At 45.5% G+C, this 24,756-nt stretch overlaps 1 protein-coding gene across 1 annotated transcript in view; it reads left to right on the top strand.

The window, feature by feature from the left end:
* The first annotated feature begins 4,529 nt into the window (after nucleotides 1-4,529).
* CLCN5 (chloride voltage-gated channel 5) overlaps nucleotides 4,530-24,756 on the top strand; it is a 116,720-nt gene continuing 96,493 nt past the window's right edge. Inside the window, exons 1-3 of the mRNA XM_075324039.1 lie at nucleotides 4,530-4,567; nucleotides 7,401-7,460; nucleotides 11,789-11,945. Of these exons, the coding sequence (XP_075180154.1) occupies nucleotides 11,801-11,945 (145 nt within the window). The 5' untranslated portion in view covers nucleotides 4,530-4,567; nucleotides 7,401-7,460; nucleotides 11,789-11,800. The remainder of the gene's footprint in view (nucleotides 4,568-7,400; nucleotides 7,461-11,788; nucleotides 11,946-24,756) is intronic.

Raw genomic sequence — 24,756 nt, 5'->3', positions numbered from 1 at the left:
TCCAGCCGGGTACAACTAGGCAGCTGGGGATTGGAATCCACAGTGCAGGGTGCCCATGCTTTCTGGGCACCCCCACTGCGAATTGCAGTCCGCAGCCACCCCAGAAAATGGCGCTTTCATAGAAGCGCCATCTTCTGGCGCTGTATCCAACTCTTCTAGCTGCCCTGAAGCCGGGTGGCGAGCTAGGTAATAATGGGGTTAGGGCTAGCTGTATAGCTGGCCCTAAGCCCGAAATTCATGGTGTCACGCCAATATTAGACATGGCCACCATGAATTTCTAGTAATGATAAAAAAAAAACACAACACAGAGAAAAATATTTTTATTAGAAATAAAACACAACACAATTAGTGACTCCATCTTTATTGAAATAAACCCCCCTCCGCAGTAATCCTGGGTCAGGGTCCCGCGCCGTCCAATCCGGATCCAATATCATCTGATCGGTTTGCTGGAAGTCAGAGCGATCAGATGATGTGTCAGGATCAAGTGCCTGAATCCCATCACACATCAGCTGATTGTATAAAAGCCGATTATACAATCAGCTGATGCATCAGTAGAAAAAAAAAAAAAAATAATACTCACTTATGTGCTGTGGTGATTACCGGCAGCTCCTGGAGCGATCGATTGGACAGGAGTCTGATCCTATACGATCGCTGCAGCAGCTGCCGGTAATCAGCTGATGAAGTCCCCTGACGGCAGGATCAGCTGATAGCCGGCCGGGCGCGAAAAAGCCGGCGACACCGCGATCAGCTGATGCGTCAGGTGACTGCATCAGGTGATCCCTCGCCAGGTCCTGCAAGCAAGGTCCTGCCGGCTGGGGAGACTGCACACAGCCAGAGCGGCGGGACCGGGAGGAGCTGGGAGCGGGCATGGCACCGGGACCCTGCGGACAGGTGAGTATATGACATTTTTTTTTTTCTACTGTTCACTTTGGTTTTCGCCGCTGCCTCCACCTCCCGCCCAGACATGGCGCCGCACGGAGCTGACATGCACAGGACGGGAGGTGGAGGCAGCGGTGACGGTACCGGGAGGATTCCTGCTTCTGTGTTTACCAACAGAAGGAATCCTCTTCCTGTACACGTCACTGTAGTACCCACCCCTTGCGTTTATAGCTGCGTTTTTAGTCATAGAAACGCGGCTATATGCATTATTCATTGCGTTTTTAACATCTCATTGAATTCAATGAGTGAAAAACGCAGTGGAAAACGCAGAAATAATTGACATGCTGCGTTTTTGTGGTCACCACAAAAACGCAGCTAAAAAAAAACGCTGTGTGAGGACAGCACTTCTGAAAACCCATAGACATTGCTGGGGAAGCAATGTCACTGCGTTTTCAGCACAAAAACGCGGTAAAAAACGCCGCTAAAAACGCGGCAAAAACGCCTAGTGCGCACATAGCCTTAGGCTTCTTTCACACATCAGTTTTCTGCATTCAGGCACAATCCTTTGTTTTCCTGAACCAAAGGATCCGGCAAAAAAATGTAAAACCGTATCCACCGGATCCGGTTTTTAACGGATCCGTTATGCCGGATGCGTACAAAACCGGATCCGGTGGATATGGTTTGCATCCGTTTTTGCATCCAGTTTGTCCGTTTTTTTGAAGGATCAGCTTTTTTAATTAATTTGGTGCATGCGCAGTTTACAAAAACGGATCCGGTATCCGCATCCATTGTTTACCGCATTGCGCCGGATCCGGCGTCCATAGGCTTTCATTGTAAAACACGCCGTATCGCGCCGGATGCGGCGCGATGCGTTTTTTTTGCCGGACAAAAAAACGTTGCAAGACACGTTGCCTCCGGCCGCCGCTTTGATTAATTTTGCCGCATCCGGAAAAAAACGGATGTAACGCAAAGCCATCAGGTACAATCCGGTAACAATGCAAATCTATGGGGATAAAACGGATGCGGTACCGGATCCATTTAACCCGTTTTTTTCCGGATTGTACCTGATGGAAAAAAACTGATGTGTGAAAGTAGCCTAAGGCTAAGTGCATATGACTCGCCCACGCCAGGGCTATGGGACACCCGGTGCCGGGCCGGACTAGTCCGGTGGTAGTCAGTGGTGGCGGGGCCCGGCTCCGTGGCCCTGGTGGGTGTCAGTAGAATATGTGGCTTGATGCATAAAGTTTGTGTTCGTGACGCCACCTGTGGTCTGCGGTTATTAAGCCGCCGCTGCTGTGTGAGGCCTCCGGGGTGATGATATAGCAGCGATGGTGGTACTGCTCCCCACAGGTGGAGCGGAGCCCCGGGGACACTGTTAGTGCTCGTGAAAGTCTATGGTGTTGTGTGGCTAACACGGTGCAGGGCCGACAGGCAATGAAAGAACCAGGCACAAACAACAGTCTCTTTACCTTTTCCTCTTTTACTTTGGGAACAGTCCAGTCCTGGGAGACCGTTACAGGTGGTGATGGAGATCCGGCCGGCCTGGAAGTACTTGGGGGGATCTTTCTGGCCAGCTGAGTATGAGGCCTACTCCTGTGCTTTTCTTTGTTATGATAGGACCCTGCTTCTCTGAATCCAGCAATGGCCCTCTTTGCTGCGGGGACCGATGGTACGTCCCTTTCCCTCTGTAGCAGGCTGCGCAGGCCCTCTCTGGTGCTTCTCTGCTGGAGTCCACACCAGGCCCTGATGCTGCAGCTGTGTGTTCGGGATGTATATGGGCCAGGTGCTTGCAGCTCTCCTGCCCTTCGGATTCGGCTACCAGGGAGTATTTTAAGCCCTGGTGGCCACAGACTCCGATATCCGAGTCTCTTCGCTGCCTCTCAGCTACTCCTGCTTCCCTGGGCCAAGCTACTCTAGCTCTAGGCCCCAGATCCACAGGACAGCTCACTCTGCGTCTGCTCACTGTCACTTCTCTCTACAGACTCACTACTACTTCCTCCCTCAGGTCAGACTTGAGGAAGGCTCCCTGGAATTCCAGGTTCAGAGCTCCCCCTGCTGGCCGGAGGGAGAACTGCGTTGGATGTTAAACTTGCTGGCCAATGGACCTCCCAATTACCTCCAGGCTCAGCATTAACCCTTTGGAAGGGCAATGCTGTTGTGGCGACCAGGTCCTGGGGCGCCACACATACATCCGGTTTTTGCCGTCAGGCAGAATCCGGCGTGTGAGTCCCGCAACGGATCCGGCAAAAATTTGTGAAAAACCTGATGATATGCTAATAAGCGCAGAGACTAGTCCCAAGGGCGTTAGTTCCTGTGCTCATTCCGCCCTCTTAGCATGTTAGCATGCCCACGGGGGAGTGCTAAGATGCTATTCAATGCAGCATCACCAGCGGTACCTGTGTCCGTTGTCACCGTTCTTCTGAAGTACCAGCACTTCCAGTCATGCGCACCAGACCTCTCTGAAGCCAGGACGCATACACCCGGCTTCATCCTGCACATGACCGGAAGTGCCCAGCATTCAGAAGAGCGCCAAGAGTGGACACAGGTACACGCGTCACAGCTGCGGATGTTGCATTGAATAACATGTTAGTACACCCCGGTGGGCGTGCTAACATGCTAAGAGGGCGGACTAGTCAGGGATATAACACCCTTGGGACTAGTCCCCTCGGTCGTTAGCATAAGATAAAAGATCTTTAGAAATACTTTTTCTAAAGATCTTTTTATCTATGCTGGTGTATACAGGGACAGTTAGGCAGGGATTAGAAAAATGCACCCAGAACTGCTTGTGGTACTGGGTGCATATTGGACCTGAGAGGTTCACTTTAAACATAAACCTATAATGGATGAAATCTTCAGAGAGCAGGAGAGAGGAGTTGGTAAGGTCAGGCACTCTTCATGTGTAGGAGAGTTAGTAAATTATGAAAGGTCAAAAGGGGAGGTTAAGTGAGTTAAGATAACCATTTAACCCCTTCACTAACATGCTTCGGTGCCCACTTTGATGCCCATTTTTTTGCCAGTTCTATAATTTTCGCAGCTGATTTTGAGTGTATTTATATTAGGGCACATCAGTGCGTTGTATTGTATTATTGTGACGTGTTATTTTGTTGTTAAACCTGTAAAAAACTGAAAATACTAAATTGCCGAATAAGAAACTGACGTAAGAAACCAACTTCAGCATCGTTCTCCCTCCTGTGATTGCCATCTCTCGCAGTGCTGAGTGTACACTCACATATTGCGGGCAGACACCAGGCTGTGAGGAGGCTCAGAAGCACATTATTTCTGTGCTTGAGCTCAGCATAAAATATCAGCATTTCATTTCCATGGAAATACGTGTTCCCGGAGAGCAGCACTGCTGGGAGGTCCCACAATCTCCTGACAACTACACTGCGAGACCAGAACCGGAAGCGTTTCCTTTCCAAGGCCACGCACAATCAGCTGACGCCCCTGCTGATAGTGAGTCACCTTTTACCAAGAAGCAGGGCGCCATTTTTCCGAAGACCAAAACGTTTCTGCCAACTAAACATCACTGAGGTCATAGAAATACGGGGAGCAATGCGCGCTCTAGCGAGAGATCTGGTGCACGGTGTGGGGACGACAGGGTGGGCGGAGCCATGCAGCCTGACAGAGGCTCGTCCACTGGTTGGTGTGTGCAGGTCACGTGCTGTAGTTGCTGCTCTGGCTGAGTGAGGTAAGCTTGTGTATGGATCATCATCCTGTCCGGCCGTGCGCTGTGTATAGTGTAGTGTGCTGTGTACTGTGTGTAGTGGGTTGTGTATAGTGTACTGTATACTGTGTAATATACTGTGTAGCGGGTTGTGTATAGTGTACTGTGCTATATACTGTGTGTAGTGGGTTGTGTATAGTGCACTGTGCTGTATACTGTGTGTAGCGGGTTGTGTATAGTGTACTGTGCTATATACTGTGTGTAGTGGGTTGTGTATAGTGCACTGTGCTGTATACTGTGTGTAGTGTGCTGTGTACTGTGTGTAGTGGGCTGTGCATACTGTACTGTGCTGTATACTGGGTTGTGCATAGTGTACTGTGTTGTATACTGTGTGTAGTGTGCTGTATACTGTGTGTAGTGGGTTGTGCATAGTGTACTGTATACTGTGTGTAGTGTGTAATATACTGTGTAGTGCGTTGTGTATAGTGTACTGTGCTGTATACTGTGTGTAGCGCGTTGTGTATAGTGTACTGTGTAGTGGGTTGTGTATAGTGTACTGTGCTGTATACTGTGTGTAGTGGGTTGTGTATAGTGCACTGTGCTGTATACTGTGTGTAGTGTGCTGTGTACTGTGTGTAGTGGGCTGTGCATACTGTACTGTGCTGTATACTGGGTTGTGCATAGTGTACTGTGTTGTATACTGTGTGTAGTGTGCTGTATACTGTGTGTAGTGGGTTGTGCATAGTGTACTGTATACTGTGTGTAGTGTGTAATATACTGTGTAGTGCGTTGTGTATAGTGTACTGTGCTGTATACTGTGTGTAGCGCGTTGTGTATAGTGTACTGTGTAGTGGGTTGTGTATAGTGTACTGTGCTGTATACTGTGTGTAGTGGGTTGTGTATAGTGTACTGTGCTGTATACTGTGTGTAGTGGGTTGTGCATAGTGTACTGTATACTGTGTGTAGTGTGTAATATACTGTGTAGTGCGTTGTGTATAGTGTACTGTGCTGTATACTGTGTGTAGCGCGTTGTGTATAGTGTACTGTATACTGTGTGTAGTGGGTTGTGTATAGTGTACTGTGCTGTATACTGTGTGTAGTGGGTTGTGTATAGTGTACTGTGCTGTATACTGTGTGTAGCGGGTTGTGTATAGTGTGCTGTATACTGTGTGTAGCGGGTTGTGTATACTGTGCGTAGCAGGTTGTATAGTATACTGTGCGTAGCGGGTTGTGTATAGTGTGCTGTATACTGTGTATAGTGTACTGTGCTGTATACTGTGCGTAGCAAGTTGTGTATAGTGTACTGTGCTGTATACTGTGCGTAGCAAGTTGTGTATAGTGTACTGTGCTGTATACTGTGTGTAGCGGGTTGTGTATAGTGTACTGTGCTGTATACTGTGTGTAGCGGGTTGTGTATAGTGTACTGTGCTGTATACTGTGTGTAGCGGGTTGTGTATAGTGTACTGTGCTGTATACTGTGCGTAGCGGGTTGTGTATAGTGTACTGTGCTGTATACTGTGTGTAGCGGGTTGTGTATAGTGTACTGTGCTGTATACTGTGCGTAGCGGGTTGTGTATAGTGCACTGTGCTGTATACTGGTGTAGCGGGTTGTGTATAGTGCACTGTGCTGTATACTGGTGTAGCGGGTTGTGTATAGTGTGCTGTATACTGTGTGTAGCGCTTTGTGTATAGTTTACTGTATACTGTGCGTAGTGGGTTGTGTATAGTGTACTGTGCTGTATACTGTGCGTAGTGGGTTGTGTATAGTGTACTGTGCTGTATACTGTGCGTAGTGGGTTGTGTATAGTGTACTGTGCTGTATACTGTGTGTAGCGGGTTGTGTATAGTGTACTGTGCTGTATACTGTGTGTAGCGGGTTGTGTATAGTGTACTGTGCTGTATACTGTGCGTAGCGGGTTGTGTATAGTGCACTGTGCTGTATACTGGTGTAGCGGGTTGTGTATAGTGTACTGTATACTGTGTGTAGTGTGTAATATACTGTGTAGTGCGTTGTGTATAGTGTACTGTGCTATATACTGTGTGTAGTGGGTTGTGTATAGTGCACTGTGCTGTATACTGTGTGTAGCGGGTTGTGTATAGTGTACTGTGCTATATACTGTGTAGCGGGTTGTGTATAGTGTGCTGTATACTGTGTGTAGCGCTTTGTGTATAGTTTACTGTATACTGTGCGTAGTGGGTTGTGTATAGTGTACTGTGCTGTATACTGTGTGTAGCGCGCTGTGTATCGTGTGCTGTATACTGTGCGTAGTGGGTTGGGTATCGTGTGCTGTATACTGTGCGTAGTGGGTTGGGTATCGTGTGCTGTATACTGTGCGTAGTGGGTTGGGTATCGTGTGCTGTATACTGTGCGTAGTGGGTTGGGTATAGTGTGCTGTATACTGTGCGTAGTGGGTTGGGTATCGTGTGCTGTATACTGTGCGTAGTGGGTTGGGTATAGTGTGCTGTATACTGTGCGTAGTGGGTTGGGTATAGTGTGCTGTATACTGTGCGTAGTGGGTTGGGTATAGTGTGCTGTATACTGTGCGTAGTGGGTTGGGTATAGTGTGCTGTATATTGTGCGTAGTGGGTTGGGTATAGTGTGCTGTTTGTGTGTGTGCGTGCGCGCTCAGCTGTGTAGTGCGTGTTCAGTGTGCTGTGCACTCTATAGTGTGCTGTATACTGTTGTGTGTAGTGAGTTGTCTGTTGTGTATGGTGCACTGTTTGTGATGCATGGTGTGTGTGTGTAGTGTGCTGTGTGCCGTGCAGTGTGCGCTCACCATGTTGCGGGCTGTGTGAGGACAGGTTTGGGTGTGCGGCTGCTTCCTCTTTGTACCTTGTCCTTTTCCTGTCTCTGTAGCTCCTGCAGCGGCTGTGATGGCGTACTGATCAGTCTGGACGGAGTCCTGCATGTCTTCAGGTGAGTGGCGGTCCCCTAGAGCTCTTTTACCCCTCCGCCCCATAAAAGTCAGTCACATCACTACGCTTCCAAATCACCTCCAGCTCTCATCACAGGTGCCTATTATTTGCATAAGATTCTGTGTACCCCACTAAAAGGGGGGGTCCCAAGACTGAAGAAATTTCAATCTAAATCCCTACCTATTTATTGCCCCAATCTGAACTAAAGGTCCAGTCACACTAAGCAACTTACCAGCGATCCCAACAACGATAGGGATCGCTGGTAAGTTGCTAGGAGGTTGCTGGTGAGATGTCACACTGCGACGCTCCAGCGATCCCACCAGCAACCTGACCTGGCAGGGATCGCTGGAGCGTCGCTACACAAGTTGCTGGTGAGCTCACCAGCAACCAGTGACCAGCCCCCAGCGCCGCGTGGAAGATGCTGCGCTTGGTAACTAAGGTAAATATCGGGTAACCAACCCGATATTTACCTTGGTTACCACCGCACGGAGCTACACGTGCAGAGAGCAGGGAGCAGCGCACACTGAGCGCTGGCTCCTTGCTCTCCTAGTTACAGCACACATCGGGTTAATTACCCGATGTATGCTGCAGCTAAATGTGCACAGAGCAGGGAGCAGTGCACAATGCTTAGCGCTGGCTCCTTGCTCTCCTAGTTACAGCACACATCGGGTTAATTAACCCGATGTGTGCTGCAGCTACATGTGCACAGAGCAGGAGCCGGCACTGACAGTGAGAGCGGAGGAGACTGGTATCGAAGGTAAATATCGGGTAACCAAGGACAGGGCTTCTTGGTTACCCGATGTTTACATTGGTTACCAGCCTCCGCAGAAGCCGGCTCCTGCTGCCTGCACATTTAGTTGTTGCTGTCTCGCTGTCACACACAGCGATCTGTGCTTCACAGCGGGACAGCAACAACTAAAAAATGGCCCAGGACATTCAGCAACAACCAACGACCTCACAGCAGGGGCCAGGTTGTTGCTGGATGTCACACACAGCAACATCGCTAGCAACGTCACAAAAGTTGTTCGTTAGCAGCGATGTTGCTAGCGATGTTGCTTAGTGTGACGGGGCCTTAAGGGTATAGAGGTTGTAGTCACTGTTACAGATCCTGTCCCCTCCGTGACACGAAGCGTCATCAGTGCCGCTCTGTCTTTCCCTTCTTGCTGTATGACTTGAAAAGAGACAATATCCTTTCTGACCAATATCCTCTCAGATCAGTAGAGCCGACAACACAGAGCAGTGCAGTGTCAGTGCTCTCAGAGTACCCAGCGGCGTGCAGAGATGTCTCTTGCGAGGGCAGCGCTGGTCTTTGATCACCTCCAGGTTCTCTGACGTTGCACATAGACAGCATGCACAGGGATTCTCAAACGAAGCGTCATCAGACAGGAAGTAGGGAAAAACCCTCAATAGTAGTTAGTGTAGTCAGGGAAGTGTTAATACACCCAGACTAGAAATTAGTTTAGATTCTGGCAATTTATTGGCGGAGATTTAGATTGAAAATCTTAAAGGCGCTGTCTACTACTTGGAGAACCCCTTCATAAAAGAGTGGCCCAAAACTACCAATGAGTTTAATTCTGAATGTATATTTAATCTAATAACTTTTCCCTACCATTCCCTCTTCTCTAGTTGTGTTTTATTTCTTACCTACTTCCAGTTTGGTGATATTTCATTTGAGGCTCCCCAATGCATGCTGGGATATTAAAAGAAGATGGAGTCACTGCCGTAGCCTCTTTCCCCACCCTCTAATGAAGCGTCATCAGTGATGTCCGTTTCAGGTGCCGGGCTGGTCCCTGCTTCACTGAGCTTGCGCCGGTTGTCATTTATAATGTGTGCTCAGTGTGAGCTTCCATGTCACTGTGTGATATTCCGTGACAGTGCGTTTCCTCATTGGCTCTAATGAGAAATAATGAGCGTGCAAGAGAATGCACTGTCAGTGCACACTGTAAGGAGAGGATGCGTCAAACAGAGGTCAGCCCCGCACCTGAAACTGACGTCACTTGCATTAGTGAGGCTGTTCTCAGCTCTCCTGCTAATCGGCTTCTTCCCTTACAGTGTGCACTGACCGTGCGCTCTCTTGTAGGCTCGTCATTTGTCATTAGCGCTGGTGAGGGAGTGCACTGTCACTGTGCCCTGAAAATTAATAGCCTGCACTTACAATGGAGCTCGTACTGAGCACACGTCGGAATTGACAATCGGCACATGCTCTGTAGAGCAGGGACGAGCTCCGCACCTAAAGCCGACATCACTGATGACGCTTCATTCCAAAGTGGAAACAGAGGCCCCAGCCCCTGATGACATCTTATTTTGGTTTCCCAGCATGCACTGGGGATTCTCAAAATGTTATTAAACAGGAAGTAGGTATACGGTGGAGAATAGTATTTAAAAGGAACCTGTCACCACTTTTTTGGCCTATAAGCTGCGGCCACCACCACCGGGCTCTTATATACAGCATTCTAACGTGCTGTATATAAGAGCCCAGGTGTGAGAACATAAAAAACACTTTATAATACCTACCTAATGGTCGCACTGTGGGCCTTATGGGCGTCTCTGTTCTCCGGTGTCGGCACCTCCTCTTTCGGCCATCTTCGTCCTCGTTCTGAAGCCTGTGTGCATGATGCGTCTACGTCATACACACTCGCCGGTCCTGCACAGGCGCACTACAATACTTTGATCTGCCCTGCTCAGGACCTCAATGCCGGCGAGTGTGGATGACGTCGGACCCATCATGCACCGCGGCTAGAGAAGAAGAACAAAGATGGCAGAGGCTGCGCCGACACCGGACAACGGAGACGCCCATAGCACGACTGTTAGGTAAGTATTATAAAGTGTTTTTTATGTTATACCCCCGGCCTGGGCTCTTATATACAGCATGTTAGAATGCTGTATATAAGAGCCCGGTGGTGGTGGCCGCAGCTTATAGGCCGAAAAAGTGGTGACATGTTCCCTTTAAGATGAGGATGTCTGAGTAGTGGATAACCCCTTTAAAAGTCTTGTGTGACACTGACCACTCCCCTCTTTATGCCCAGTTTCCTGCAGCCTGTTGTTGCTGGTGTTAGTCCTTGTAGTCGTTTGCCCCATGATCTTTAGGGAGTGTGATTACTCATCCTCTTTGTACATGAGCTTGTGATGAAGCATACTTTGTGGCCAAACACTGTGACTCCCTGTTTCGCACATGGCTGGCCAGAGTTGCCACGAAGACTTGTCACTGTGGCCAGTGATTCCTGGGACAGTTGTGCCGTCGTCCTCGAGATTTGGGTTTTGGGACTAAATTGCTGCAGTTGAGATATTTTGGATAATTTGACAAATGCCCATTTCTATTAATGATATCAGTTTGGTGTACGGTCGAGAAAAGTGTGCTGCTGTGTCAGGAGCGATCGAGGGGGTCACAGGCGCTCTGCAGATGCCAATATGTGTGGCCATTTTTCTTTTTATTCTGTACGCGGATATTTTGGAATGGGGGTACATGGCCTGTCTTCTGGTGGTAGAGAGCTGCATTTATCTTGTGACTGTGCCATAAATACACTTTACACCAACTTCTGCCTGCTTGCAGCTACTGTTAGAGGGGATGTGCATATACAGATCTCCTATGGAGGACTACATGGCAGCAGGCTTACTAGTCCTCTACTGATAATCTCATGCTGATAAAACAGTAATTTTAGCAAAGCTACAGCAAGCAACCCAGTAAGTGACACAACAGGAATCAAGGTCTCTTTCATACATTAGACTGCTCTCAGATTAGGTGGCAAAAACCTGGTGACACATTATTTTAAAGCTTATTCTGTCCTCCTTTCGTCACTCTCACTTGGCTCCTATTTTTCAGTAACCTCCAGCAATGGGAGTACTTATTTGTATAGAGGACAGGTTGGTTATAATAAACCCTGTTTGGTTGAGGGTACTGGGTGTTCTGATTCAGAGCCCTTACTTTGCTGTCTTTGTAGGGTGAAGGATTGATCCTAACGGTAGTGTCGGGACTGTTGTCTCCGCTTTCGTTGAGCGCTCTCTTTCTGGAGAAGCAGTGTGCATCAGCGTTTTAAGGCCAAGCAGGAAGCTGCTTTTCCTTCCTTTGAGCTTGGTCACTTCTGTGGTTTCTCGGTATTAATTCTTCCCTGGAATCAGCAGCTTCATCTAATAGGGAGGGAGGGAGGTTGTTGTGATTGTGTAGATAAGGCCGCGCTGCACCTCCACATTGTGTGACCACACGAGGACACCAGGACTTTGCTCCTCACACAGCTATGCCTACTTCATGGTGGAAGCTGCAGGTATCGGCCCTTCTGTGCTCTCTTTTGCTTTACTTGTTTTCCTCTTGTGACCAATGTTAAATCGTTTTAGGGTATAACTGAAATGGAAAACAAGGGGTTTCGCCGCTCCAGCCTCAACAGCTTTCACAGCAGTACGAGCGATGACGATATGGTGGAGATTGCCGACGCCACTTTGGATTTTACTATGACTGATGATGTCCCACCTATTGACCGAGAGATGGCTGAAGGTAACGATTGTCTGATGTACCATCAGGGTTAAGAAAAAAAATGTTCTGTTGAATTATGAAATCCATTAGTTGGGAAATGCTCTTTCACAATCTCTCAAACATATGAAGTAAGTTAGCCAAACACTGCTTTCTAACTCACTGGGGATATAAGTATCTGCCTTCAGAGAAAGCGTTGTCTGCCCCCCACCCCTTACTCTAAATGATCCAGATTGGTGATTTTTGTCATTTGTTACAAGGCTGCATTGTACAAATTCATGGAAATATTTGTTTTCCTTCTTTGTTCAATCAGCCCCAAGTCCGGCATTGACTGATCAGTCTTAGGCTACGTTCACACGAACGTCTCGTTTTTGCGGTCCGGAAAAACGGTCCTGTTTTTTCACATATGCATCCGTGTGACATCCGTTCCGTATGTGGGCCGTGTGTCATCTGTGTGCCTTCCATTTTTTTTTTGCGCACTGCAAAAAACGGAAGCAGCTAGATAGATAGAGGGATAGATAGAGAGGCAGAGAGATAGAGAAATGAATGAATGGAGGGATAGCTAGAGTAATAGATAATAGATGAGAAAGACACATATAATGTCCCACTCCCCAGCATTTTGTAATCTTGCACCCTTTAGTGCCTGTGATGTAGCACTAAAGGGTGCTTAGCCAAAAAATAGTTTTTTTTTTTAATTATGTGGGGTCCCCCCTATTATTTGTAGCCAGCTTGGGTAACGCAGACGGCTGCAGCTTGTAGACAATAGCTGGGAGCTTCACCTTGGCTGGTAATCCAAAACATAGGGCACCCCACACTGTTATTTAAAATTAAATATATAATTTTAAACAAAAAATGTGGGATCCCCCCAAATTGGATCACCAGCCAAGGTAAAGCGGACAGCTGTGGTCTGGAATTCTCAGACTAGGGAGGTCTGCGGTTCTTGGATCCTCCCTAGCCTAAAAATAGCAGGCCGCAGCCACCCCAGAAGTGGTGCATCCATTAGATGTGCCAATCCAGGTGCTTTGCCCTAGCTCATTCCGATGCCCTGATGCGGTGGCAAACTGGGTAATATATGGGGTTGATACCAACTGTGTAATGTCACCTGGCATCAAGCCCTGGGGTTTGTGATGTCATGGCGTCTATTAGATACCTGACATCAATAACCCAGTCAGTAATAAAAAAAAAATTAATGACAAACAAATTTTTATTTGAAAAAACACTCCCCAAAACATTCCTTCTTTCACCAATTTATTGGAAAGAAAAATCAAATCCGGGTCCAACGTAATCCAAAAAGGAGTCCCATGACAATCCATAGCATAGTTACTGTCCCAGTTAATGAAGATCAGAATCCTCCCCATTGACTGGGAGAGCAGTGCAGTGACCTGAGCTAACATAATGAGGTCAGCCGAGGTCACTCCAGGGGATGACGAACGCTGCCATCAGGAGGTTAGCGAGGTACATTACCTGTGGTGATGGAAACCGCTGCACTCCTGACATCAGCGCTGGTCACTGAATTCTATGCCTGCCGCGTTCACAAGCGAAATATTGCGAGCGGCCCATTACGTCACCGCTAGTCACAGTGTCGGGTCACCTGCAAGAGGTGATGTGAGAAAGCGGCAGTTAGTGACGAGCGCTGACGTCAGGAGGGCAGGACTTTATCACCACAGGTAATGAACTTTACTAACCTCCTGACAGCAACGCTCATCATCCCCTCAGCTGCTCGCTCTGCAGTGCGGGCAGATGCTGACACACTGATGTGCGAGCAGCCGCGGGGTTGGCGCGGGAGCGGGACACAGACTGCAGGTGCACCCGACGGAAGCCACACTGAAGTGCTTCTGAGGATTTTGCGGACCCATTGACTTGTATTGTGTCACGGTCCGTTATTATGGAACAGAATAGGACATGTTCCATAATAACAGAACGGACATACAGTATCCGATGTGTTTTTTGTAGGATCGGATGCACATGGAAGTGCTTTCATGTGCCATTCAATCCTTTACAAAAGACATTGATAAGATGGTCCTGTCCGTGGGTCCGCAAAAAAAACCAGGAACTGACCAGGACAAACGGAACGGTCGTGTGAATGAGCCCTAATGAGCAGACAGACTTCGGCTGTATTCACAATTTGTCTCAAAACCTGAAGGGTTTCCTGACGCCAGCAAAGCGACTGAGATCCTTGAAGTCTCATGCACACGTTGCTTTTTTTTTTTTTTTTCCACTTTTCAGATTTGGTGCAGATTTCAATCTCAATTATTTCGGCGTTTTTGCTGCAGATTTTTCCCATACCAATGAATGAGGAAACATCTGTACCAACAACGCTTGTAAAAAAAAAAAAAAGTGTCAAAGCCGCACATATGCTATGATGCAGAAATGGAGAAATGGTGCAGAAATTTCTACACCAAATACTTCATGTGCGCACATATCTTAAGGCCCCGTCACACACAGAGATAAATCTTTGGCAGATCTGTGGTTGCAGTGAAATCATGGAGATATTGTTCCATTTGTACACAGCCACAAACCTGGCACTGATTGTCCACAATTTCACTGCAACCACAGATCTGCCACAGATTTATCTCTGTGTGTGACAGGGCCTTTAGAGGTGTTGTCTCAGGTGATAGAAATGTGTATAAAATTCTCAGATTTGTTTAATATAATAAAAGAAGCAATATTCTCCTGCTGGTCCCCTGTCACTGTCCTGCAGAGTCGTCTGAAAGATGAATTGTCCATATCAGAGATAGGCAAAGTGCTGCAGATGGTTCAAGTCCAGCCCTCCGACTGTTCCTGTCTGGCCCGAGGACTGAAACAGCCGAAGGGCTGAAAACCGTGGCCCATGGTCCGCACCATGCCCTCCGCCACCTGACCTCACCGCCTGATATCCAACATCAATGCTATCCGCCACCTTAGGAGTGTGTGTGTGTGTGTGTGTGTGTGTGTGTGTGTGTTTTTGTTTTTATAAATGTGTTTAGGATGTTTGTATGTACAGTATATAGGGGCCTTGGGAGCTTCTACTGAATATAGGAAGACTTTGTGGGGGGCTTATACTGTATATAGGGGACTATATGGGGCTCAAACCACTGTATAATAGAGAGGCTGTATGGGGCCTCAAGTTGTTTATAGGCAGATATGTTGGGGGTCTTACTGTATATAGGGAGCTCATAATGTCTATGGAGGGCTATGTGAGGGCTCATCCTGTATATTAGGGGACTCCGTAGACTCATACTGTGTATATGAGCTGTGTGTGGGTCCATACTTTATATTGTGTGTGGACTCATACGGTATATAGAAGGCAGTCTGCATACTTAGCAGACTTAAGTGATACAATTAATATAAAATTATAATTAATATGGTAATATTGAGCAGAATTAATTTCAGCCTATTGGTTCAGCTCTCCACAATATTCAGGGTCTCTCGTGTCCCCCAGTACAATGAATTTCCCACACCTGGTCTATATGATGTGCGGATAACCCCCCCCCCCCCTTGGTGGGTTCTCCCCACACCTTGCAAAGGGATGTCAAACTCAAATACACAGAAGGCCAAAATCGCAGGTCAACCTAGTCGTTGGCCCCACATAGTCCTCCATTCAGAATAATGGGCCCCACATAGCCCTCCATACAGAATAATGGGCCCCACATAGCACTTCATACAGAATGTACCCCACATAGCCCTCCATACAGAATAATGGGCCCCACATAGCTCTTCATACAGAATGTACCCCACATAGCTCTTCATACAGAATGTACCCCACATAGCCCTCCATACAGAATAATGGGCCCCACATAGACCTCCATATAGAATAATGGGCCCCACATAGTCCTCTACACAGAATAATGTGCCCCACATAGACCTCCATACAGAATAATGGGCCCCACGTATCCCTCCATACAGAATAATAGGCCCCACATAGACCTCCATACAGAATAATGGGCCCCACATAGACCTCCATATAGAATAATAGGCCCCACATAGACCTCCATATAGAATAATGGGCCCCACATAGACCTCCATACAGAATAATGGGCCCCACATAGACCTCCATACAGAATAATGTGCCCCACATAGACCTCCATACAGAATAATGTGCCCCACATAGACCTCCATACAGAATAATGTGCCCCACATAGACCTCCATACAGAATAATGTGCCCCACATAGACCTCCATACAGAATAATGTGCCCCACATAGACCTCCATACAGAATAATGTGCCCCACATAGACCTCCATACAGAATAATGGGCCCCACATAGACCTCCATACAGAATAATGTGCCCCACATAGACCTCCATACAGAATAATGGGCCCCACATAGTCCGCTACACAGAATAATGTGCCCCACATAGTCCTCCATACAGAATAATGTGCCCCACATATCCCTCCATATAGAATAATAGGCCCCACATAGACCTCCATATAGAATAATAGACCCCACATAGACCTCCATACAGAATAATGGGCCCCACATAGTCCTCCATACAGAATAATGGGCCCCACATAGTCCTCCATACAGAATAATGGGCCCCACATAGTCCTCCATACAGAATAATGGGCCCCACATAGTCCTCCATACAGAATAATGGGACCCACATAGTCCTCCATACAGAATAATGGGCCTCACATAGTCCTCCATACAGAATAATGGGCCCCACATAGACCTCCATACAGAATAATGGGCCCCACGTATCCCTCCATATAGAATAATAGGCCCCACATAGACCTCCATACAGAATAATGGGCCCCACATAGACCTCCATATAGAATAATAGGCCCCACATAGACCTCCATATAGAATAATGGGCCCCACATAGACCTCCATACAGAATAATGTGCCCCACATAGACCTCCATACAGAATAATGTGCCCCACATAGACCTCCATACAGAATAATGTGCCCCACATAGACCTCCATACAGAATAATGTGCCCCACATAGACCTCCATACAGAATAATGTGCCCCACATAGACCTCCATACAGAATAATGTGCCCCACATAGACCTCCATACAGAATAATGGGCCCCACATAGCCCTCCATATAGAATAATAGGCCCCACATAGACCTCCATATAGAATAATAGGCCCCACATAGACCTCCATATAGAATAATAGACCCCACATAGACCTCCATACAGAATAATGGGCCCCACATAGTCCTCCATACAGAATAATGGGCCCCACATAGTCCTCCATACAGAATAATGGGCCCCACATAGTCCTCCATACAGAATAATGGGCCCCTCATAGTCCTCCATACAGAATAATGGGACCCACATAGTCCTCCATACAGAATAATGGGCCTCACATAGTCCTCCATACAGAATAATGGGCCCCACATAGACCTCCATACAGAATAATGGGCCCCACGTATCCCTCCATATAGAATAATAGGCCCCACATAGACCTCCATACAGAATAATGGGCCCCACATAGACCTCCATATAGAATAATAGGCCCCACATAGACCTCCATATAGAATAATGGGCCCCACATAGACCTCCATACAGAATAATGTGCCCCACATAGACCTCCATACAGAATAATGTGCCCCACATAGACCTCCATACAGAATAATGTGCCCCACATAGACCTCCATACAGAATAATGTGCCCCACATAGACCTCCATACAGAATAATGTGCCCCACATAGACCTCCATACAGAATAATGTGCCCCACATAGACCTCCATACAGAATAATGTGCCCCACATAGACCTCCATTCAGAATAATGTGCCCCACATAGTCCTCCATACAGAATAATGTGCCCCACATAGTCCTCCATACAGAATAATGGGCCCCACATAGTCCTCCATACAGAATAATGTGCCCCACATAGTCCTCCATACAGAATAATGGGCCCCACATAGTCCTCCATACAGAATAATGGGCCCCACATAGCCCTCCTTACAGAATAATGGGCCCCACATAGATCTCCATACAGAATAATGGGCCCCACATAGATCTCCATACAGAATAATGGGCCCCACATAGCTCTCCATACAGAATAATGGGCCCCACATAGCCCTCCATACAGAATAATGGGCCCCACATATTCTTCCTATAGCATTATGGATTGCATACATTCCTCCATATAGTATTATGGGCCCCAGATAGTCCTCCATATAGCATAATGCTTCCCACATAGTCCTCCACAAAGTTTTTTATGTGGCCTATATAGGCCTCCATATAGTATTATGGGGCCACATTAAAAAAAAATAATAGATACCCACCTCTCCACTGTCCCTTGAAGCCTGTACCCTGTTATTGACCGTGTTTCTGGAGCGTGCCGCTCCCCTCCTTAGGTCATTGGGTCATAACGTACATCGATCAACTGATATTTCTGGTATCAAAAGGGGAGCTATTATTAGAAAATCTATTATTTAAATCAGGTTTTTGTTTCTCGTGTGTGTGTGTGTGTGTGTGTGTATGTGTGTATATATATATATATATATATATATATGTGTGTATAAAATATTATATGTATATAATTAATATATATATATATATATATATATATATATATATATATATATATATATATATATATATATATATATATATATATATATATATATATATATATATATATATATATATATATATATATATATATATATATATATATATATAATGTGTGTGTGTAAATTCGGCTTCCTGGGAACCCCACCCCCATCAGTAAGCTACATTTGGCCTATACGACGGACTGTAAGACTACTAGACCGAACCCCCATTTTAACACTATTTTATTTTTTTGCCCATATTTTTCTCCTCTAAATTTGGGGTGCGTCTTATAGTCCAAAAAACCCTTTATTTCTCCCAGAGAATTATTGCAATTACACATGTTTTGTTATACACATGATTATTTCCTTTTTGTGTATTTCAACAACCCTAAAAAACAGAGGAAACGAAGGTAAATTGGATATAATTTCATACAAAATCCCCAAAAATAAGCCAGACAAAATTGTTGGTAAACAAATTTATTTCAAGCATGTGATGCACATTCAAACTCACCTGTAGCAAATAACATGTGTGGGCAATATGAAAATTATACGTGAAACTACAAAAAGGGGAGTAGTTAACTCAATCTTTGCACACTAAACATGGAGAACAGAAAGAGAAGATACTGTCTAAGGACTTAAAGCCAAAATTGTTGAAAAATATCAACAATTTCAAGGTTACAAGTCCATCTTCAGAGATCTTGATGTTCCTTTATCTCCCTTTATGTTGAAGGGTGGAGAAAAATTGATGAAAGGTTGCAATGCAATGCATATCCTGGATGGCTGGGTAAGCTGCCCTAATCAAGTTCTCAAGAAATTCAAGCTGTTAAGCTGTCCTGCGGGCTGAGGGTGCATCAGTGTCAGCGCAAACTATCCATCCACATTTGATGGTATACTATGGCAGGAGACCCAGGAGGACCCCACTGCTTACACAGGGACATAAAAAAGCTACAATGCAGTTTGCCAAAGTATAATATCCTTTTGTGAAAGCACCTTGTGGATAGATGAGACCAAGATAGACCTTTTTGGGGAAAGCACATCATTCTACTGTTCACTGAAAAGGGAATGAGGCCTATAAAGAAAAGAACGTCTATGCAATTTTTTTTTTTTTTTTTTTTTATGTTTACTTCAAAATTCTGTTAAATGGTTTAAAAAAACAAACAAAAAAAACCAAATCACAGTACCTACAGTCAAATATGGTGGAGGCTCAAAGATGTTTTAGAAGCTGTGTTGCTGCCTTTGGCACTGGGTGTCTTGACTGAGTGCAAGGCATCATGAAATCTGGAGATTACCAAAGGAGTTTGGGTCACAATGTAGTGTCAGAAAGTTGGGTTTGTGTCCAGCAGGACAATGACCCCAAAGATACTCGAAAAAGCTCTGAGAAATGGATGGAAACAACGCGCTCGGGAGGTCTGCAGTGGCAGCAATGAGTCCGGATCTAAATCCCATTGACACCTGGGGTGAGATCTTAAAATTGCTGTTGGGAGAAGAGAAGAGACCTTCAAATATGAGAGACCTCGAGCAGTTTACAAAAGAAGAGTCCAAAATTCCAGTTGAGAGGTGTAAGAAGCTTGCTAATGGTTGTAGGAAGAGATTGATTGCAGTTACTTATTCCAAAGGGTGTGCAAACAGATATTAAATTGAGGGTGCCAACAATTTTGCAAACAAAGGGTGCAAACAAACACTCAAGAGAAATAATCATAATTGCAATAATATTCTGGGGGAAATGCTTCATTTTCTGGAACAATATCAAGGGTGCCTGCACTTTCGACCATAAACTATATGTAAATATAATTACTTCTTCTTTTTTTTTTTTTTTTTAAAGATTGTAATCTAAAAAAACCCAAAGATCGCACATTAATGACTTCCTTTGATTTACACATTTATGACTGGAAGAATAAGATATGAATAGAAAGTAGATAAAATAAGGGTTAAAAATTATACTATATTTATTTTTGGATTTAAGAAATTAAATGTACCTTTTTTTTGGCCCCTTACTGGACTTGAAGTCATGATGATGTGATGAATAGTAATATATAATGCTGGGTTTCATAGGTTCACCAAACTGGTGGAGACAGAGGCATAATAAAAATATATACAAATATTTTTAATCAGAAATGTAGTATAGCTCTGAAATAGCCATGTCTCCTACCTCATGTGCAGGGCATTGCAGCTTTAGTATCCATGGTTACATTCACTAGTAACTAACTTTCACTATATGAGGGGATGTAACCATGGATATCTAAGCCGCAATGCCATGCACATGAGGTAAGAGAAGGGATGTATCAGGAGAACTATACTACATTTCTAATTGGAGGTATTTGCTAATATTCTTATTATTACACCTACTACATATTGAGATAGGATCTTGGAGATGGAAATAATCCTTTTAAGTATCTTCTCGTGATATGTCACACATGGATATAGGCCATTGAATGTTGCGCCTTCGTGGTGTTTTAGGGGCATTTTTCTTTGATTGAAGCAACCTGAAAACACAAAAGTATGTTACACACATTCCTTTTAACTACATAAATATTCAGGTTTTGCAGCATTTTTCTATTCTCATTACCCCTCCATGTTATCTTTGTGGACTTCCTGGTAGCGTGGCTTTTGACTCTCATAAAATCTATGAGCAAGTGTAAAATGTTACAGTTTAGACTTTAGCAAGTTGGGCCACGGTGGTTTCATGTACAGCGTCAACTATATAATCCTGTGGACAAGGCTTGTATATTGTGTCAACAGGTTTTTGCCACCTCATTGGAGTATAGCATTATGTAGGGGTAAAGACCCTGTTTACAGTGATGTCGCATTACCTCCACCATGCTTGACAGATTGCGTTAGGCACTCTTCCGACATCTTTTCAGTTCTGCGTCTCACAAATGTTCTTCTTTGTGATCCAAACACCTCAAACTTTGATTTGTCTGTCCATAACACTTTTTTTTGCAATCTTCCTCTGTCCAATGTCTGTGTTCTTTTGCCCATATTAATCTTTTCCTTTTATTAGCCAGTCTCAGATATGGCTTTTTCTTTGCCACTCTGCCCTGAAGGCCAGCATCCCGGAGTCGTCTCTTCACTGTAGACGTTGACACTGGCGTTTTGCGGGTACTATTTAATGAAGCTGCCAGTTGAGGACCTGAGAGGCATCGATTTCTCAAACTGGAGACTTTAATGTACTTGTCTTGTTGCTCAGTTGTGCAGCGCGGCCTCCCACTTCTCTTTCTACTCTGGTTAGAGCCTGTACCAAAAAAGAAGAAACCGAACTAAAAAGGTCACTGAATATTATATCTTTATTAATACATGATTAAAAAATGCACACCTAATCAAAATCACAGCTATTGACTGGAAAAGGGTCGTCAAAAAACCTGCATGGCATATATGGATCATATACAAAATAGTACAATATATAATGAGGCAAAGGGGTTAGTGTGGAGGATTCAATGGATGGATGAATAAATAAATAAATAGAAAAACACAATACACAAATAAAGTGTCAAGTGCTAAAGTATTAGAGTAAAAATCGGCTGATGATTCAGCTGATAATAACCAGCAGGGTGACCATCATGGTGAAAATCCACAAGACACTAAACCAGAAGCCTCAACAAGCAGGTAAGATTCAGAAAGGAGACGGCTCAAGACAGTGTCAACCAGTAGGAGAGAACATATAACTGAAAAAGTGTCAGAATCGGCACAGAGTAACACTAAATGGTGGTATAATGATATATTCACCTAATAGGTACCTGGAGGAGGCCGAGCTCTGTTACCTATTAGGTGAATATATCATTATACCACTATTTAGTGTTACTCTGTGCCGATTCTGACACTTTTTCAGTTATATGTTCTCTCCTACTGGTTGACACTGTCTTGAGCCGTCTCCTCTCTGAATCTTGCCTGCTTTTTGAGGCTTCTGGTTTAGTGTCTTGTGGATTTTCACCATGATGGTCACCCTGCTGGTTATTATCAGCTGAATCAGCCGATTTTTACTCTAAGGGCTAAGCCACACGGCGAGAAAATCGGTGCGAGTGGAGTGCGATAAAACATCGCATTCCACTCGGACCAATTCTAGCCTGTGTGTCAGCACACATGGGCGATTATTTTCTCAGCCCTAATCGGACTGAGAAAACAATCGCAGCATGCTGCGATTGTAATCCGAGACTCTTTCTCTCGCACCCATTCAAGTGAATGGGGCGAGAGAAAAATCGCACTGCACTCGCAGTACTGCTAGTGCAGTGCGAGAATGGCTATAGCTGACTACGCAGGAGAGAGGGAAAGAAATCCCTCCCTCCCCTCCTGAGTGCCGGCCCGCCCCCCGCAGCTGAGGTCTGCTCGCACGAACGGACCTCAGTTGCAAGGACACAAGCATGAGACTCGGCTCTGCTGTACTGCCAGCACGAGCCGAGTCTCATGCAAGGGGATCGCAGTAGTGCCCGTGTGGCCCCAGCCTAATACTTTAGCACTTGACACTTTATTTGTGTATTGTGTTTTTCTATTTATTTATTTATTCATCCGTTGAATCCTCCACACTAACCCCTTTGCCTCATTATATATTGTACTATTTTGTATATGATCCATATATGCCATGCGGGTTTTTTGACGCCCCTTTTCCAGTCAATAGCTGTGATTTTTATTATGTGTGCATTTTTTAATCATGTATTAATAAAGATATAATATTCAGTGACCTTTTTAGTTCGGTTTCTTCTTTTTTGGTATAGTATATATAATCCCGAATGGTCCTATTGATCCTATATCCCCGCACTTTGAGATTATATTTATTGATTTTCATATTTAATATCTAATATTTATTAGTGGCTTTGTGTGGTATGGATTGTATCCTCTAACTATTGGTGTTTCTGGTTAGAGCCTGTTTGTGCTCTCCTCTGAAGGGAGTAGTACACACTGTTTTAGGAAATCTTCAGTTTCTTTGCAATTCCTCACATGGAATATCCGTCATTTCTAAGAACACGAATAGATTGTCGAGTTTCATATGAAAGTTCTCTTTTTCTGGCCATTTGAGCGTTTACTGGAACCAACAAATGTAAAGGCCCAGTCACACTAAACAACTTACCAGCGATCCCAACGATACAACCTGATAGGGATCGCTGGTGAGATGTCACACTAAGTGACGCTCCAGCGATCCAACCAGCAACGTGACCTGGCAGGGATCGCTGGAGCGTCGCTACACGGCTTCCTGGTGAGCTTGTCACACAGGCAGATCTCACCAGCAACCCGTGACCAGCCCCCAGCGCCGCGTGGAAGCGATGCTGCGCTTGATAACTAAGGTAAATATCGGGTAACAAACCCGATATTTACCTTGGTTACCAGCGCATACCGCTTAGCGCTGGCTCCCTGCACACCTAGCCACAGTACACATCGGGTTAATTAACCGATGTGTACTCTGCTACGTGTGCAGGCATCAGGATCCGGCTTCTGCGGACGCTGGTAACCACGGTAAACATCGGGTAACCAAGAAGCCCTTACCTTGGTTACCCGATATTTACCTTCGTTACCAGCGTCCGCCTCTGTCAGTGCCGGCTCCTGTTCTCTGCACTCCTAGCCACAGTACACATCGGGTTAATTATCCGATGTGTACTGTGGCTACGTGTGCAGAGAGCAGGGAGCCAGCACTGATAGCTTAGAGCGGCGGACGCTGGTAACGAAGGTAAACATCGGGTAACCAAGGTAAGGGCTTCTTGGTTACCCGATGTTTTCCGTGGTTACCAGCGTCCGCAGAAGCCGGCTCCCTGCACATTTAGTTGTTGCTCTGTCGCTGTCACACACAGCGATGTGTGCTTCACAGCGGGAGAGCAACAACTAAAAAATGGCCCAGGACATTCAGCAACAAACAACGACCTCACAGCAGGGGCCAGGTTGTTGCTGGATGTCAGACACAGCAACATGGCTGCTACGTCACAAAAGTTGTTCCTTAGCAGCGATGTTGCTAGCGATGTTGCTTAGTGTGGCGGGGCCTTAATGCTCCAGATTCTCAACTAGCTCAAAGGAAGGTCAGTTTTATAGCTTCTCTAATCAGCAAAACTGTTTTCAGCTGTGCTAACATACTTGCACAAGGGATTTCAAGGGATTTGTAAACATCCATTAGCCTTCTAACACAGTTAGCAAACACAATGTACCATTAGAACATTGGAGTGGTGGTTGGTTGAAATGGGCCTCTATACACCTATGCAGATAGTGTATTACAAACCAGAAGTTTGCAGCCAGAATAGTCATTTACCACATTAACAATGTATAGAGTATATTTCTGTTTAATTTAATGTTAGCTTCATTGAAAAAAATGTGCTTTTCTTTCAAAAATAAGGAAATATCTAAGTGATCCTAAACTGTTGAACTGTAGTG

This window comes from Anomaloglossus baeobatrachus, chromosome 9 (genome assembly GCF_048569485.1).
Source record: "Anomaloglossus baeobatrachus isolate aAnoBae1 chromosome 9, aAnoBae1.hap1, whole genome shotgun sequence".
Lineage (NCBI taxonomy): Eukaryota > Metazoa > Chordata > Amphibia > Anura > Aromobatidae > Anomaloglossus > Anomaloglossus baeobatrachus.
The sequence above is the reverse complement of the archived record's forward strand: the minus strand, read 5'-3'. Positions and strand labels throughout refer to the sequence as shown.